The sequence below is a fragment of the Gadus morhua genome, chromosome 6 (genome assembly GCF_902167405.1).
Source record: "Gadus morhua chromosome 6, gadMor3.0, whole genome shotgun sequence".
Taxonomy (NCBI): domain Eukaryota; kingdom Metazoa; phylum Chordata; class Actinopteri; order Gadiformes; family Gadidae; genus Gadus; species Gadus morhua.
This window is the reverse complement of record NC_044053.1, coordinates 7,712,560-7,729,853: the sequence shown is the minus strand read 5'-3', so window position 1 is coordinate 7,729,853 and position 17,294 is coordinate 7,712,560. Positions and strand designations below refer to the sequence as shown.

Here is a 17,294-nt window from a genome sequence, read left to right as displayed (position 1 = left end):
TTAAAGCTTAAGGGAAGCTTTAAATGTTCAACCTTACTTTGGGTTCATCTGTCAATGTAGTGTTCAGTTGAACTTTCGATCCATTAACCATTCGTCCTTTCTACAGAGTTTGTTTTCCTTTACTTTTTTATTCTGCATCTCCTGTCCATGTGTGTGACTAAACGATGTCTTTCCTTGCAAACAAACCTATTGACACATCATTTATTTATTATGGTATTGTTGTATTTGATATTTCTTTTAAGACTTTGAAACCTTCAATGTTTGCGGGTAGAGAGTTCCAGGGGTTTTAGGTAGTGAAAGGGGTTCTGGTGAGGTCCAGGGTTTCCAGTGAGATCAAGTTAGTTCCTTTCAGTTCCAAGGCTTCTAGGTAGGTCTAGGGGGTACTTGGGAGTTCAAATGGATCTGTAGAGTTATACATGTTCTAGTAAGTTCTAGTTAGTTCCAGAGGTTCTACGGGTTCTTGTTACTGATAGTTAATTCCAGGGGTTCTACTGAGTTCTCCAGGTTCTAGTGAGTTACATGGTTTCTACTTAGTTCTAGGGGTTCTAGCAATTTCTAGGGGTTGTAGTGAGCTCCATGGGTTCTATTTAGATTCAGTTATTTCTACGGGTTCTAGTCAGCTCCAGGGGTTCTAGTTAGTTTCAGTGAGTTCTAGGGGTTTTAGTGAGCCCCAGGGATTCTAGTTAGTTTCAGTTAGTTCTAGGGGTTCTAGTGAGTTCTAGGGGTTCTGGATCTCATTCTGTGTGTTTACCTCCAGAGGGACCAAAGGGAAAGACATCAGCACCATCAAGTCCCTCAGAGTTCTCAGAGTCCTTCGCCCTCTGAAGACCATCAAGCGCCTCCCCAAACTCAAGGTATACACCAAACATCCACTACAAACATTGTGCACAATTACACACACACACACACACACACACACACACACACACACACACACACACACACACACACACACACACACACACACACACACACACACACACACACACACACACACACACACACACACACACACACACGTGTACATGTTTGTCTATGTTTAAATATTTGCATATATTGACTTCGGTTTCTTGTCTCAAGTGTGTTTGTGTTTGGTCTTGTGTATGATTGCTCACTCTGATTCTGATTGATCTCAGAGTAAATTATTTGCTACAATTGCTCAGCTCAAGCCAGGTTCAGAATGGAAAAACAGTTACTAATAAACATCTTACATAGGCTTATGAATACCTGCAAAGCAATTTACATAAGATATACATCTCCTTACAAAATGTATGCAACCTTTACTAATGTATCTTGTGTTTGTATGTTTTGTGTGTGTGTGTGTGTGTGTGTGTGTGTGTGTGTGTGTGTGTGTGTGTGTGTGTGTGTGTGTGTGTGTGTGTGTGTGTGTGTGTGTGTGTGTGTGTGTGTGTGTGTGTGTGTGTGTGTGCGTGCGTGTCCACCAGGCGGTGTTTGACTGCGTGGTGAACTCTCTGAAGAACGTGCTGAACATCCTCATCGTCTACATCCTCTTCATGTTCATCTTCGCCGTCATCGCCGTGCAGCTGTTCAAGGGCAAGTTCTTCTACTGCACCGACGAGTCCAAGGGCCTGGAGAAGGACTGCAGGTCGGTGGTCCCCCTCCCTAGCTCCTCGTGCTACACTTCGTCATTAATACTCTCCTGTCCTCTTTTTCTTCTCTACTACCCTCACCTTTTGGGTGGTTATTTCCTTCTCCTCTCTTTTTCTCTTCTTTCCTTCTCTTCTGTTTAAAACAAATGAATTCCTCTCTTCCCCCTGTCTTCTCCCCCCTCCTTTCCTCTCCTCTCTTCCCTTTTCCTCTCCCACCTCTCCTGCTATATCCTCTCTCCTCCTCTCTCCTCCCTCTCCTCTCCTCCCCTCTCCATTTCTCCCTTCCCCTCTCCACCTCTCATCTCCCCTCTCATCTTATCTCCTCTCCTCCCCTCTCCTCTCCTCTTCACCCCTCTCCTCTTCTCCCCTCCTCTCATTTTCTCTTCTCTCCTCTCCTCTCTTCTCCGTCCTCATCTCCTCCCCTCCTCTCCTCCTCCTCTCCTCTCATCTCCTCCTCTGTTCTCCCCTCTCATCTCTCCTCTCCTCCTTCTCATATCCCATCCCCTCTCCTCATCTCCCATCTCCTCTCCTTTCCACCCCTCTTCTCTCCTCTCCTCTCCTCTCCTTTGCTCTTCTCCTCCTCTCTCCTCTCCTCCGCTCATCTCATCTCCTCTCCTCCTCTCTCCTCCCCTCCCCTCTCCTCTCCTCCCCTCCCCTCTCCTCTCCTCTCCAGAGGTCAGTTCCTGGACTACGATAAGGACGAGGTGGCCTCCATGCCGAGGGAGTGGAAGAAGTACGAGTTCCACTACGACAACGTGCTGTGGGCCTTCCTTACCCTCTTCACCGTGTCCACCGGAGAGGGCTGGCCAACGTAAGATCAGTGTGGGCGTGGGGTACACTTTAGTCATTGCTGCCACTCACGTAATGGGGGCATAGCACGCTGACCATCATCGATGATGAAGAATATTCCTAAAGTTAAACTATTGTTTGTAGCTTTTATAACTTAGAACCGTTGAGCCACAGCTTGCCTATATAAGGAGTAAACCATGCCGTGGAGTCACCTTGTTGTAAAAATATTGTAAGATGGGGGTGGTGGTGCAATATTGGTTATCATTGGGTATTATTTGTGTTATTTATAGCAAGGAGAATGCTTGGGATTGGCAAACAAAGTAGTGTCCTGCCGACACACTGGAAGTTCATCGTATGAATCCAGTCTCACTGTGGGGCTGGAGCACAACATAATGAGTATTTATATTAATTTACCTCGTTAAGCGACCACCCAGAGCTTCGTCTGTTACTGCAATAAAGCTGCCCCGCCCCCTTGTCGGCAGCAGACGCCAAGCCCCGCTCACCTCACACCCAAATTAAATATCACTTTCATCTATCATATTATCAGGTTTGATCAACTTAATAAGCGGAAATGAAAATATTTCCCGCTGTGCTTTGAGCATACCGGTTTATGCGTTGAAAACTAAACATCTGGTCGATAGCTCTATTTGACTGTTGTTTTTAATAGTGCATTGATTTGCACATTTTTAAATGCAAGGGTGTCCTGTTATTGAAGAATAATGCACCACATTGGAATGTTATTGACCGACCAGAATTGAGTGTTCAACAACTGTTTTATAAAGGCCAATAACAACACCCTTCCAGACATCGCTGCTTTATATGTTCTATAGGCACAAAATCCGTGCGAAATCTGCTAGCATAGCATATCAAACATGTCAACACCTTTTGCCTGGGGTTTAACATTTGTATTCCTGCGGTTGTAAAACACTGTGAATGGCCTTTTGTTTGAAGGGCTCTATAAATATGCCATTCCTTAGCATGTCAAACAAATTTAAATGTTTCACAGATGACGAATGAGGTGTGATTGAATGTTTCTTGATGTCAGCGTTACAATTTGTTGGGCTGTGTGCAGTTCAAGCGACTTTGCTGGTGGTCAGCAGTGAGTGGATTTATTAATTAATTAGCGCTGATAACAAGCGCTGAACACTAATCTCATGCTTATTACGTCTCTACAAGAGTTGTCTTTGTTCTCCTGTCGGTCGGTGATCTAAACTGTAAAGGAGCTGTGCCAGCACTTAATATGTCGATACAATGTCTATCTGTAGATACCACTAATTATTCTGCTTTTACCATGAAGGCAAACACAAATATGTTACATTATCGTCACATTTTTGGATTCATTATCATTTCATGGTTGTGACAGATTGTCTCTTTTTGTCATCGTCAATTCCTGAAATGTTGTTTTTAGCAAAACCTAAAAATTACCCAAAAATTATGATGATGTATCACGCAGAGCCCTTTCCCTTTCAATGTCTGTTTCATGGTGACTTCATGATTCCACAAATGGTTAAAGAGATCACTTTACACTTACCCTAACCTAACTAAATCCACACCTAACCCTAAACTTATACCACCCCTAACTCTAACCCAACCCTAACTTTAAACAGGGCCATCACATGTGAGTGTTGATAGGTGGATAATAAGCTCAATATATGCCAAATGGGTGAATGAAGTGAAAGAAGTAACTGTGACACCTGTTCTGTTCTGTTTTTGTGCTCGATAGCCTGAAAGGAGTTTCGTGGGGTAATGTTGAATCTCTCTCTCTCTCTCTCTCTCTCTCTCTCTCTCTCTCTCTCTCTCTCTCTCTCTCTCTCTCTCTCTCCAGGGTCCTGAAGCACTCTGTGGACGCCACGTTTGAGGACCAGGGTCCGAGCCCGGGCTACCGGATAGAGGTCTCCATCTTTTACGTGGTGTACTTTGTCGTCTTCCCCTTCTTCTTCGTCAACATCTTCGTGGCCCTCATCATCATCACCTTTCAGGAGCAGGGAGACAAGGCGATGTCTGAGTGCAGCCTGGAGAAGAATGAGGTAGAGTTTGACAAACATTGCACTATCTACCGCTATTATTATACTGCACTGTCTCAGCCAACTGGCCCCAGGGTACGAGAGCTAGATTTGGGGATTCTGCGTAGAGATCCTAATAAATAAACGATAAATTGACTGAAATTCTGCTGATCTCGGGTTCAAGTTCCGATAGTTACTCTCTGTCCAGTTGTTTTTTCAGAAATTTGGTTGTGCAGAACTTTGTATTGTGTTTTAGCTTCACTTTTGGCGTTACATAAAAGCCTATGCTAATTGACTAAATATAAATGGATTCTCCTTGAAGCGAGGTTAGGCAATAGACCAGAGCCGGAGTCAACTAGATTTTGAATGAAAAAGAGAACGGAAAAATCGAATCCCTCCCTTCAGATCTCCACCCAAAGCCACTCCCCCAAAACCCCTTTCTAGCTTGCTAGTTTTAGCAATAGGTCTGCCATGCTTCATGGAAGACCCTGGTTATGCACAATGAGAACCCGGGCAGAGTGCTCACAGGTAACGGGTAGGTAGGAAGAAAGACAGGGAGGCCATCAAAACCTTTCATTTTTTGAATAGGTTCAATAAATGTGCTTATTACATGCCTGCATTGGCCTTAGATAGTGGATTTCTATTTGATTAATTAATTGCCGTCAGGGATGTTAAGACAATTTCAACAAATAAGACCCAAATTTCTTCTAAAACAAATCACCTGCATCACTTGTTAACCGCTTTGATGAAGCTGTCTGCTATTCTAAATGTACAAATGTATCCCCCTGAATGACTCCCCTGCTTCCCTTGTCACAGAGGGCCTGCATCGACTTTGCCATCAACGCCAAGCCGCTGACGCGCTACATGCCCCAGAACACGCACTCCTTCCAGTACCGCATGTGGAAGTTTGTGGTGTCGCCGCCGTTCGAGTACTCCATCATGATCATGATCGCCCTGAACACCGTGGTGCTCATGATGAAGGTACACCTCCCGTCCACACACGGCTCGAACTCCGTCTCAAGATAAAACACACGGGGCTTTTCAATCATGCATAGCGCCGACTGCCCGGGAGGTTTTATTTAGCAGCTGCCGAAGGTCCTGACCAGGCAAAGCTCTGTGACACCTCGGTGAAATAAATAAGAGATGTGTTCTCATCCATCTTTAACGCACGACGCTGCCGGCAGCAAAAGAGAGCTCCATTTTGACTGACAAGGATGCAATTAACATTACAAGGATTGGGCTTGGTGAAATAATGATGAAATGGAATCAATCCGTCTTCTCCTGTGCCTCTAGTTAGCATCTGCTATACAATATTTTATTGCCAACAGTTTGCACTTTATAGTGTGTCTGCTTATTTTAAAACTTCTTTATTGTGTATATTATCTTTATCTTTTATTACACTTTTTGTTTGTTACCTGTTGCACAGATGCCTGAAAGCATTTCAAAGCCATTCATGACTTCTACCTTTTATTTTAATACCCATATGACAAACACACTTGAAACCAGTTCCATGGAGCTCCTCCGTTCTACGAGGCCATGCTGAAGAACCTCAACATCGTCTTCACCGCCCTCTTCTCAATGGAATGTATCCTCAAAATCATCGCCTTCGGCCCATTGGTCAGTCCCGTCTAAGAGATGAATTATTCAACATGGTTGAAGTAGATGTATTATGTAAGGGGGTCGTTTTGAAACTGAAGGAATTATTTTATGCAATGTCTAAATCTGCTACTAAGAGCTAATGGCGCCTGCGTCAAGCTGTGTAGGTTGCTAAATGTGTATTTTCTAAGTTTCTCCATTTTCTGTATGGGTTCTTCGTGTACATTCTTTAATGTGTGTAATGTACTTTAATTTGAACTGATCAAATGTAAGAGGCACAAATCACAGGCTACGCAAATACTTATTTGCTGATTGGTTAAAATTGATGCAAAGTGATGTAACTCATTGGAGGATGAGTGACATCTCATGTTTCCATCTCACCACCAGAGATGCCGCTGGTCCTGCAGTGAATCAGATTGTTTGTATTCTTTAACCAGAATGACGTTTTTTGGTTTCATTGTTGTCTGTTGTTGTTTGTTTTCCCGCCCACCCCAGAACTACCTGAAGGACGCCTGGAACATTTTCGACTTTGTGACGGTCCTTGGCAGCATCACAGACATCCTGGTCACAGAAATCAACGTGCGAGACCCCCCGAACGCAACACACGAACATCAATGCATTCCAACCCCTGCACCTTTCCCCGGGGGGGCTACATTGAGCAAGGAGGCGTCGCGTCGTGCTGCATTGTATTGAGTCACGTTGCATGCGTCGCTTCGCATATTGTCGCGTTTCCTTTACGACCTGCTTCACAGGACACATAACAGTGTCTCATCAGGAGCAAGAGGAGCGTATAGGAGGAATAGAATAGACAACTTTGAGTGCCCAGCTATATATGTTTATTAATGTTGTGTCGAACAATCATGCAAATGGATAACGCATACAGTACATATTTAGTCATTTAACGGGCTAACCAAACTTCCAACCAAATTCCTCCGTGGTCCTTCTATAAAGAATGTCTGGGGTCAAGGACCTCACTGTATATCTCCACCTAGACTATCAACCGCACCTGGTCCATGATCACAAATCTAAACTGATGTGAGGATGTGAATTATCAAGAGGTGCATCGTCTGCGGAGGGTCACAGGCTTGTAGTTATATTTGGGGGCTATATAACGACGAGTTGTTTGATTGGATATGATATGGGGGTGCATCATGATCCCTATGGTGGGATCATGATGCAGTATGCAACTACCATTTTATACATTATTGAATTAGTTGACACACAAATATATGTGCTTTCTTTGAAAACACAAAGTTTATTCATAGAGGCACGTGTCGACGGGGGTAAAGATAGAATTGAAGTCTTTTTCAGCTTTTTGCTGCAGGTCTGCTAAAAAATAAATGATAATTTGGTGTAGCAGCTCTCAGCGATTAAAGTGGGAGCATTTCCTTACATATCAGCGCAAGGCTACGTGACGCGACGCTTGCGTACCCAGTCTAGCAAGGGGGATGCAAACACGAACACATCACAACCCAACTTATGCAGCTAATGAAGATTAATTAATCACAACCCCACTAATGCAACCCCACTAATGTTTGCGTGAATTCATCGCACAAACATGAATTGTCATTGGTCGGGGAGAAAAAGCTTGGTACAGCAAGCCTCAAATGTAATTTGCAGTGCAGCTAACTGTGTTATATGTTAAATGGTTTAATTCATGTTAGCAATGTGACGTATGCATGTTGTCAGCCTGCGATCACCGTGCCATTTGACCGTTGCTGTTATGTTGCCTCTCCTGTCCTGTTCCTCCTCATTCTCTCAATGTCTCTCTGTCTCCCTCTTCTCTGTCTCGCGCTCTGTCGGTGGGTGTCTCTTTGTATCTTCTTCTGCCCCAATGCCGTCCCCATAGACCACGGTGAGTGAATTTCCATCTCACTCCAGTGTGTTTTGGTGTGTTTCTCTCTCTCCCTCTCTCGGTCTGACAGTGTGTTGTTATGTTCTCTCTCCCCTCAGGATCGGCTGTTGAACCTGAGCTTCCTGCGGTTGTTCCGGGCGGCTCGGCTCATCAAGCTGCTGAGACAGGGTTACACCATCAGGATCCTGCTGTGGACCTTTGTCCAGTCCTTCAAGGTATACACACACACACACACACAAACAGACACAGACACACAAACAAACACACACACACACACACACACACACACACACACACACACACAAACACACACAAACGCGTATCTGCGTCGCATGCAAACACACAAATTCCCCTTAGTGTACCATGGTGTCTGACTTCTACAGATACACCACAAAACCACTGCAGTATCACGAAATTAGGAGGTGATCGTATTTTATGATAGTAAAAAAAAATAGTAAACTTCTTTGTCCTCTTCCTCTAAAGGCGCTGCCCTACGTATGTCTGCTGATCGCCATGCTCTTCTTCATCTACGCCATCATCGGCATGCAGGTCAGAGAGCTCACGTATTATCACTCCCCATAAACTCACACAACAGGGTTGACAGATCTGAACTTGATTCACTGATGTCATTCTGATCCACTGATGTTAAGTTGATTTGCTGATATCAAGAAGATTCACTAATATCATGTCTATTCGCTGATATCATGCTGCTTCATTGACTTTAACTTAGAACAGATAGACTCTCTCACAAATTCACTTTATGAAGCTGTGTGTGTGTGTGTGTGCGTGTGCGTGTGTGTGTGTGTGTGTGTAGGTGTTCGGGAACATTGATCTCAACGAGGACACGGCCATAAATCACCACAATAACTTCCGCACCTTCCTGCAAGCCCTCATGCTGCTGTTCAGGTAAGACATCATCAGGAACATCACCAGACACACTGACTGACACATAAACTGACACATCAACTGACACATCACAGGGCTCAACACAAAAATAACTTCATGGGACACATCGCATGACACTAAAAACTAAAATTACATAGACAGAAAAATCACAGAAAACACATCAGACACGACAGTCACATCACCAAAAAACACACATCACCTACACTACCAGACACATCATCCAAAAAACATCACCCGACACACTACCAGACACATCACCAAACACCTCCCCAAAAACAAGTGTGTGTGAGGCATCTTGTTCTACCTTTCTGCTGGGAGTCGAACATCATAACCATCTTGCACCTTGCCTCTTATTGAAAGCTGCAGTTTAAACATTCTACCCAGGTAGTCAGACCAATGTTGAGCTCTCGATATCCGCCTGTGCCTAAGTGTAGTTTATCATTCTCTGTGTATCAGCGAGTTGTCCTTTATCCGTCTGTCTGTCCGTCCAAACAGGAGCGCCACGGGAGAGGCCTGGCATGAGATCATGCTGTCGTGTCTGAGTCGGCGGGCGTGTGACCCGGGGTCAGGGAACATAGCCAAGGAGTGTGGCAGCGACTTCGCCTACTTCTACTTTGTCTCCTTCATCTTCCTCTGCTCCTTCCTGGTCAGAAACAACACCATCCACACTAACTACAGTCAGAAAACAGCACCGTCCACACTAACTACAGTCGGAAACAACACCGTCCACACTAACTACAGTCAGAAGCAATACTATCCACACTAACTACAGTCAGAAACAACACCATCCACACTAACTACAGTCAGAAAACAACACTGTCCGCACTAACTACAGTCAGAAACAATACTATCCACACTAACTAAAGTCAGAAACAATACCATCCACACTAACTACAGTCAGAAAACAACACTGTCCACACAAACTACAGTCAGAAACAATACTATCCACACTAACTAAAATCAGAAACAACACCATCCACACTAACTACAGTCAGAAAACAACACTGTCCAAACAAACTAGTCAGAAACAACACCATCCACGCTAACTAGCCAGAAAACAACACCGTCCACACTAACTACAGTCAGAAACAACACCGTTCACACTAACTACAGTGAGAAACAACACTATCCACACTAACTAAAGTCAGAAAACAACACCGTTCACACTATTTACAGTCTCAAACAACGCCGTTCTCACTAACTACAGTCGGAAACAACACCGTTCACACTATTTACAGTCAGAAACAACACCGTTCACACTTACTACAGTCACAAACAACACCATATATACACTATGTACCGTCTAAATCCAACTGTGTATGTAGATGCTGAACCTGTTTGTGGCGGTCATCATGGACAACTTTGAGTACCTGACCAGAGACTCGTCCATTCTGGGACCGCATCACCTGGACGAGTTTATCAGGGTTTGGGCCGAGTACGACCCCGCTGCCTGGTACGTTACGCCAGCCTCCCGAGGCTGGACTTACAGTCAGAAGAACAGTGTATACTGTATAAACTGTCCGAGACCACCCTTTAAAATCATAGCTACAGTCATATTCCCGTTCATACATTCGTAAAACAGTTACAATACTCTGAGAACAGTACTTACAGTCTGATAGCAGTTCCTACAGTCTGTATACACAATGTCAATAGGTACCTTCTTCACCTTCAAATACTAAACGTATAGACTATACATTCTGATGTATTTTTTCCACAAACACTCACTTACCTTGATGGATGTCTATGAAATGTGTGTACATCTCCACAAGTCGGTCTTAGATCTCCATGACCCCAATACAGGTGTCTTTTTACCACTGAACGTTCTTCTCTAACCATGTCACTACTGGTACAATGAAACACTGTGAACAGCATTTTCAACCAGTTGTTCAGTGCCACTGGACCAACTGTTTGTTGTTGTTTTTTAATGCAGTGCTGAAACATTTTATGTTCATGTGTTTGCTTGTTGTCGTTTGTTTTTACAGTGGGCGGATTTCCTATAAGGATATGTACAATTTATTGCGCATTATATCGCCCCCTCTTGGCTTAGGGAAGAACTGCCCTAATAGGGTAGCATACAAGGTTTGCAACCTACACCAGCCACCTCCGTCACCTAGGGTGCTTTGTGTACTTCTCAATGGCTGTGCACCAATGAACGAGCACCCGCACCCCTGTCAGACTGACTGGCCTCGGTCAATGAGGCTGGATCAGAAACAAAGCTTTCAAGGCCATTGATCCCCAACCTCGCATCTCTCATAAGCTGCTCACTTGAAGTGCCGTCAAATGGACTACATGTAGGATTATACTTGCATAAGTCAATTAAAATTGCCAATATATGAACAGGTTGTGTAGAACAACCTGTCGGCAGATTTATATTGTATTTGAACCTGGATGGTTTTGCCGGGATTAAAATAGGAAGTAACTTCCAATCGCAATCCTAAGTGCCCTAAATAAGAGCTAGCTCTAGCAAGTTTGTATAATTCTGTAGTTAGCTGCCGAAAAAATGGACCCATTACACATTTCAAGCTCAAGAAGGCTGCGGCCCGCTGACAGACTAAGTGGTCAGTCATGAGAAGGAATATCGGATTCTTACCCGTAGTCCCTTTAAAAACATCGGTGTATCCTCTAAATGAGATGCTTTCAAGCGTACGTTTTTAAAAGAAAGGATCTGATCGGGAACGGTTGGGGATAGGCCACTGAAAGCTTTGTCGCTGTGGATCCGGCAGAACGAAACATCCAGGGATGTCGGCTGGCATGTCCCCGAGAGCAGACATCCCGACCCTCCTCACCCATTACCCCTACAGAACCCACCCCTCCACCACCCTCTGATCTGGGGTTGGGCCATATCAGAACCACACCAACTTACTACACAACCTCCCCACCACTTCCTGTCCTCCCCCCCCCCCTCCCCTCCCCCCATGTCATCTCCAGACCAGCTCACCATCTCTGTGTTTCCTCCCAGGGATCCTGAGTGAACCATTCCTCCCCACCCCACCACCTCTGTGCTCCAGCCCTGCAGCAGTGGTGGAGGCTGGCGATTGCATCTCCGTCACATGTCACCGTCGGAAATCTAACGCCAGATTTCTGTCTTTTTTATTGTTTCCATGTCTCTTCCTCCATCCTTTTTGTCCTCCTTCTCCAACCCCCCCATGCGTCTGTGTTGGGTCCCTGTGTGTGTCTTCATCTTGGCTGCCCCCTGACCCCGTGAAGTGGGCGTATCAAGTACCTTGATATGTATCAGATGCTGCTCCACATGTCCCCGCCCTTAGGTTTGGGAAAGAAATGCCCGCCAAGAGTCGCGTACAAGGTAGATCCACCTCTTCTTCCAAAACCTCACCCCCTCCTAACCCAACCTCACCCGTTACCCTGCCCCCCCCCCCCCCCCCCCCCCCCCCCCCCCCCCCCCCCCCGCTCTCCCCTGTGATCCACAACCCACATCGCCATTGGCCTGAGCTTTGGCCAGCTGTCTGTGCTCTGCAGTGCAGTGTTCCCCGGATCTCACTGTTTGATATTGCTTTTTTTTTTCTTAATAATACTGTAATATAATTTAACAACTTTGCCCAGTTGTTGGGCATTGCCTGCTTCGTGTTCTGAAAGCTCAGTTGGTTAGGTACTGCGCCTATAATTGACAATAACTTTTTTAGAATGTTTTGATATCGGCTTGGAAAAGTCTCTCTTTAGGACAACTTTAGTGGCCCTTAGAGCACAAATGACCAGCGCCCCCTTGGAACATAAGCATTACTAAACAGCTATGCTGCTAGTGGGTAATTCAGCAAACAGAAGTTAACACAAAACATCAATGGATAAAATTACAATGGAAAACAAGATGGAATGCACAAAAGTTGACACTATATTTGAAATAACAAGCCATAATATAATAACTGCTTACTTTACTTAAGAACATTTATAATAATATATATATTTATTTTCTATAAACATAAATACGTATTTTTTGAAGAGAATCCCACGTAATAGCTGCAGTACCCATGCACACCACCGGTGATACATGTACCACAGGTTGAAAAACACTGCTCTAAATCCTGTTGCCTAGTTAGGGGTTTGATTTGGTGGAGCTGTCCGAGTTAGCTCAATGTGTAGCTTATATGTTGCTTTCCTGTTCTACAAAAACCAGTCTGTCTCTGCTATTCACCCCCAGCCATAGTGTTTTCTTCCATCTCCTCTGTCAAACCAATGTTAGATTTGCTCCTGCGTGCTTTATGTGGGCTTGCGTTATGTTTTTTGTCTGCGGGCCTGGGAGTTGTTTGTTTGTTTGTGTCCGTATGTGTCAGGGCTGCACAATAGTCACACATTGTATTCCAATTTAGATTTCCTCAGAATAAATAACAATACATGACAATACTATAGTACATCTTTCAATCATTCATTATTAATTTACTAATTATATTGATGTTAATACAAATAAATGAAAGAACATTTAGAAATCAAACATGCACAATTAATAACATTTTGTCCACTATAGTGCCACCAACTAACCGGCTTTCAATCCATAATCAAGAATACCGTCAGTGTGAACGTTTTGATAAATTGTGCAGCTCTTATTGTTCTATGGTTGACTGCGGGCCGGCGCGTCCCTGTGTGGGTTTGTGTTTGGTTGGCGCCTTCCACACTGTCCTCTTTGTTGCACTGAGCTCCTGTTCTGCGTCACTCTGCACCGCACCGTGTCGCCAGATGCCCTGTCGAGTGGTTCCATGCCGGGCGGAGCTCAACTCCCACAGGGTACCGTGCATGCCGGCATGCGGCCGGGTCATTAGAATGCCTGGACACCGCTGGGTGTCGCCTATTGGTAGTGGTCCACATAGACACCCGTTCCAAGGCCCGTGCCTTGGCCGGCAAACAGAGTGGAGCTCCAGGGCCGGTTCGAGGCATCGCCATGGTTATGGGTCTCGCCTTCTTCTTCTTCTTCTTCTTCTTCTTCTTCTTCTTCTTCTTCTTCTTCTTCTTCTTCTTCTTCTTCTTCTTCTTCTTCTTCTTCTTCTTCTTCTTCTTCCACTCTGTTTCGGCCTAGACTTGGTTTGGTGCACTTTTGACTTGCGTTGTGCTTTGTCGCATACTCGGCCGCTAGCGGTGATGTCACTGTGTGGTCTGTCTCCTCATGCTTGCTGAGAAGGCTTTTTGTGTGCTGAACTGAATCCTATAAACACCCACCCAGCCATCCACCCAACTTCCACCCTGTTATCCTGATTGCTTTGAATTGGAAATGCAATTGTTAAAATGCATGACCGGTTCTACAGTTTGAGTTTGAGTTTTATGAAAACCAAGACACAAAGTGAGACATCACTTTCCAACAGCACACTCATTTAAATACCTCAGTGAGGTTTGCCGGCGCTGGGTCTAACCTCTAACCTCTACTCCTCCACCAACCACCCCCACCAACGCCACGGCTCCTCCTGCTCCTCCACCCGCACCACCTCCTCCTCCTCCTCCTCCTCTTCCTCAGCGCCTGGTGAAGATGAACATGCCCATCGCTGACGACAACACAGTGCACTTCACCTCCACGCTGATGGCGCTGATCCGCACCGCCTTGGAGATCAAGCTTTCCTCAGGTCAGAGGTCGTATGGTGGTGATGTCACACACCAGGCAGAGCAGCTGGGGGTTGTGACGTTGTGTAGTGTGTGTATAACGCAGCAAGACATGCGTTGAACTGTAAACATCACCATGAATTGAAATTAGAAGGAGCCAAATCTTTGGCTCATTCCGACCGTGATTCACTGATGAATCTGGAATTTACTGGCCCTCTGCTCGTTTGTTCAATTGCAGTCCAAATGAATACCTGACTTTCACCCGATAACCTGACATCATGTATCCCCTCTTCATCATGAAGAGCCTCTAGCTGGCGCCCCTGGCAAGCATGTCAATGTGCCACGATTCAATCAAACCGAAAAAGAACCTAACCACATGACCCCCATGTTCTGTTCTTTGCCAATTACCTGTTTCACTTGTTTGTTTGGTTCTTCGCTATTTTACCCAGAAGCATAGCTCCTCAGAGATGTCACAACACAGTAAACACAGGTGTAACTCTGTACGCTAATTATAGATAGCCAACGCTCCAGGCAAAGCTGTATGAATACACAAAGCACTAGTTCTGTGGATGCTCATTAAGCTACAAATAAAATCCAATATAGTCATTTCAGGACAAATCCGGCGTTGACCCAGATATTACACCCTGAAACAATCGAAAAGCGGCCCCCACCAAGTTTGGTTACATCCTGCTATTGTATTTTGTCTCAGGATAATGGAATTTAAAACTGTAGTTATCTCGATCTAAATATCCCCTTGTGCAGATGGGTTCCGAACCTTGCGCCCTGTGTTCTAGCTGGTTGCAGTGTGTTTTCAAGGTCCCATTTGGACTCATTAGGACATTTCTGTGCGTGTTCCTCAGCTCATATGGCTTAATCACCCCCCCCTCTATCCCCCAGCTTTACCAACGGAATGAGAGCATTTTAATGAGCATCTCTCATTTGTGCCGCATTGGGCCTGGGGCTCGCTCGCTCGATGTGTCTATCTCTTTCATATCTGGTGTTCTCTCTCTCTCTCTCTCTCTCTCTCTCTCTCTCTCTCTCTCTCTCTCTCTCCCTCTGCCTCTCTCTCTCTCTCTCTCTCTCTCTCTCTCTCTCTCTCTCTCTCTCTCTCTCTCTCTCTCTCTCTCTCTCTCTCTCTCTCTCTCTCTCTCTCTCTCTGCCTCTCTCTCTCTCTCTCGCTCTCTCTGCCTCTCTCTCTCTCTCTCGCTCTCTCACTCTCTCTGTCTCTCTGTCTCTCTGTCTCTCTCTCTCTCTCTCTCTGTCTCTCTGTCTCTCTCTCTCTCTCTCTCTTTCTCTCTTTCTCTCTCTCTCTCTGTCTCTGTCTCTGACTCTCTCTCTCTCTCTCTCTCTCTCTCTCTCTCTCTCTCTCTCTCTCTCTCTCTCTCTCTCTCTCTCTCTCTCTCTCTCTCTCTCTCTCTCTCTCTCATATTTCTGGTTAACTGGTAGAGCACGGTATTGACTACCATGGGTTCGACTACAGTGGGGTCATGTTAAGGACCAATGTTTAGCGTACATGCACTACTCATGTATCGTAAGGTGCTTTAGGAGTACAGCATCTGTTAACGTCGTAACTGTAATGCCCGTCGCTGCTCAGCGGGGTGTCGAACTGACGTGGAAGGAAAATACTAACTGCTAAGAAGCCCAATTACTTTTGACCCAATTACGATTGCCATTTGGCAGGGCCCCTGTTGGCAGGTCTCTGTTACACATCCGCCAAAAGGCTTGCATGTATGTATTTAGATCATATCATAAATCATAACGTCCAAGCCTATGGGCCTCCTTCCCAACCCCCCCCCGCTCACAATACACTGCTTTGGAGATTTCCCAGCTTTCCTGTCTGGGATTTATAAGGTACAAGTCATCTTACTTTGGGAAAATGGTTTGATGAGTGACAGGACAGGATAGTAACAGTGGTGTTTGTGTACCAGCAGGCATGGTGGCCCAGCGTATGAGTGATGCGGAGCTGAAGAAGGAGCTCTCCACCGTTTGGTCCAGCCTGTCCCATAAGACAATGGATCTGCTGGTCACTCCTCACAAACGTAAGCGCCCCAGCTCGGGTACCAGGCGACCCACCACCCTGTCTGTCTGTCTGTCTGTCTGTCTGTCTGTCTGTCTGTCTGTCTGTCTGTCTGTCTGTCTGTCTGTCTGTCTGTCTGTCTGTCTGTCTGTCTGTCTGTCTGTCTGTCTGTCTGTCTGTCTGTCTGTCTGTCTGTCTGTCTGTCTGTCTGTCTGTCTGTCTGTCTGTCTGTCTGTCTGTCTGTCTGTCTGTCTGTGTCTGCGTTGTGTGTGTCTGTGTCTACTTGGAGTGGAAGGTAAGTGTCTGCTGCCATCTTGTGTTATAAATGGCCAACTGTCTTATAATGCATTGTCCATTGAATCTAGTTTCGATATGTGTCTCTGCTCCTCATGCTCGACATGCTAATGAGATGAAAGTTAAATAATGAGTCAGCACTTCCATTCACTTGTTCTCTCCCTCCTCCCTTTTCCTCTTGGGAAATCTTTTGTTATCCTTCCCGTCATGGATTTTCCCTCCTCTCTTTCCTCTCCAATCTGCTCGACCGTCTCTCAATTATTTTCTTCGCTCCCCTCTCTTCCTTTGTTCTCTTACCATCATCATGCTTTGTTTTGCATAATCTTCTTTTCCGTTCTCATTTCACTCCACTTTTGTTTCTCCTACTTCCCTTAATTCTCCCCCCTCCTCTCCTCCTCCCCCCCTCATCTCCTATCCCCTATCCTCTCATATCCTCTCTCCTCTCCCCTCCTCAATTCTCTCTTCTCCTCACCCCACCTCACCCTTCCTCTCCTTTCTCCTCACCCCACCTCACTCTTCCTCTCCTTTCTCCTCACCCCACCTCACCCTTCCTCTCCTTTCTCCTCACCCCACCTCACCCTTCCTCTCCTTTCTCCTCACCCCACCTCACTCTTCCTCTCCTTTCTCCTCACCCCACCTCACCCTTCCTTGTCTCCTCCCATCTCCTCCCCTCATCTCATGTCCCC

At 45.5% G+C, this 17,294-nt stretch overlaps 1 protein-coding gene across 1 annotated transcript in view; it reads left to right on the top strand.

The window, feature by feature from the left end:
- cacna1ba (calcium channel, voltage-dependent, N type, alpha 1B subunit, a) overlaps positions 1-17,294 on the top strand; it is a 93,229-nt gene that overhangs the window by 63,479 nt on the left and 12,456 nt on the right. Inside the window, exons 26-41 of the mRNA XM_030359238.1 lie at positions 758-854; positions 1,446-1,606; positions 2,284-2,421; positions 4,225-4,426; positions 5,219-5,383; positions 5,909-6,019; positions 6,494-6,577; positions 7,848-7,853; positions 7,952-8,068; positions 8,337-8,402; positions 8,668-8,759; positions 9,255-9,405; positions 10,085-10,212; positions 11,967-12,063; positions 14,215-14,320; positions 16,229-16,336. Coding sequence (XP_030215098.1) covers positions 758-854; positions 1,446-1,606; positions 2,284-2,421; positions 4,225-4,426; positions 5,219-5,383; positions 5,909-6,019; positions 6,494-6,577; positions 7,848-7,853; positions 7,952-8,068; positions 8,337-8,402; positions 8,668-8,759; positions 9,255-9,405; positions 10,085-10,212; positions 11,967-12,063; positions 14,215-14,320; positions 16,229-16,336 — 1,829 coding nt within the window. The remainder of the gene's footprint in view (positions 1-757; positions 855-1,445; positions 1,607-2,283; positions 2,422-4,224; positions 4,427-5,218; positions 5,384-5,908; positions 6,020-6,493; positions 6,578-7,847; positions 7,854-7,951; positions 8,069-8,336; positions 8,403-8,667; positions 8,760-9,254; positions 9,406-10,084; positions 10,213-11,966; positions 12,064-14,214; positions 14,321-16,228; positions 16,337-17,294) is intronic.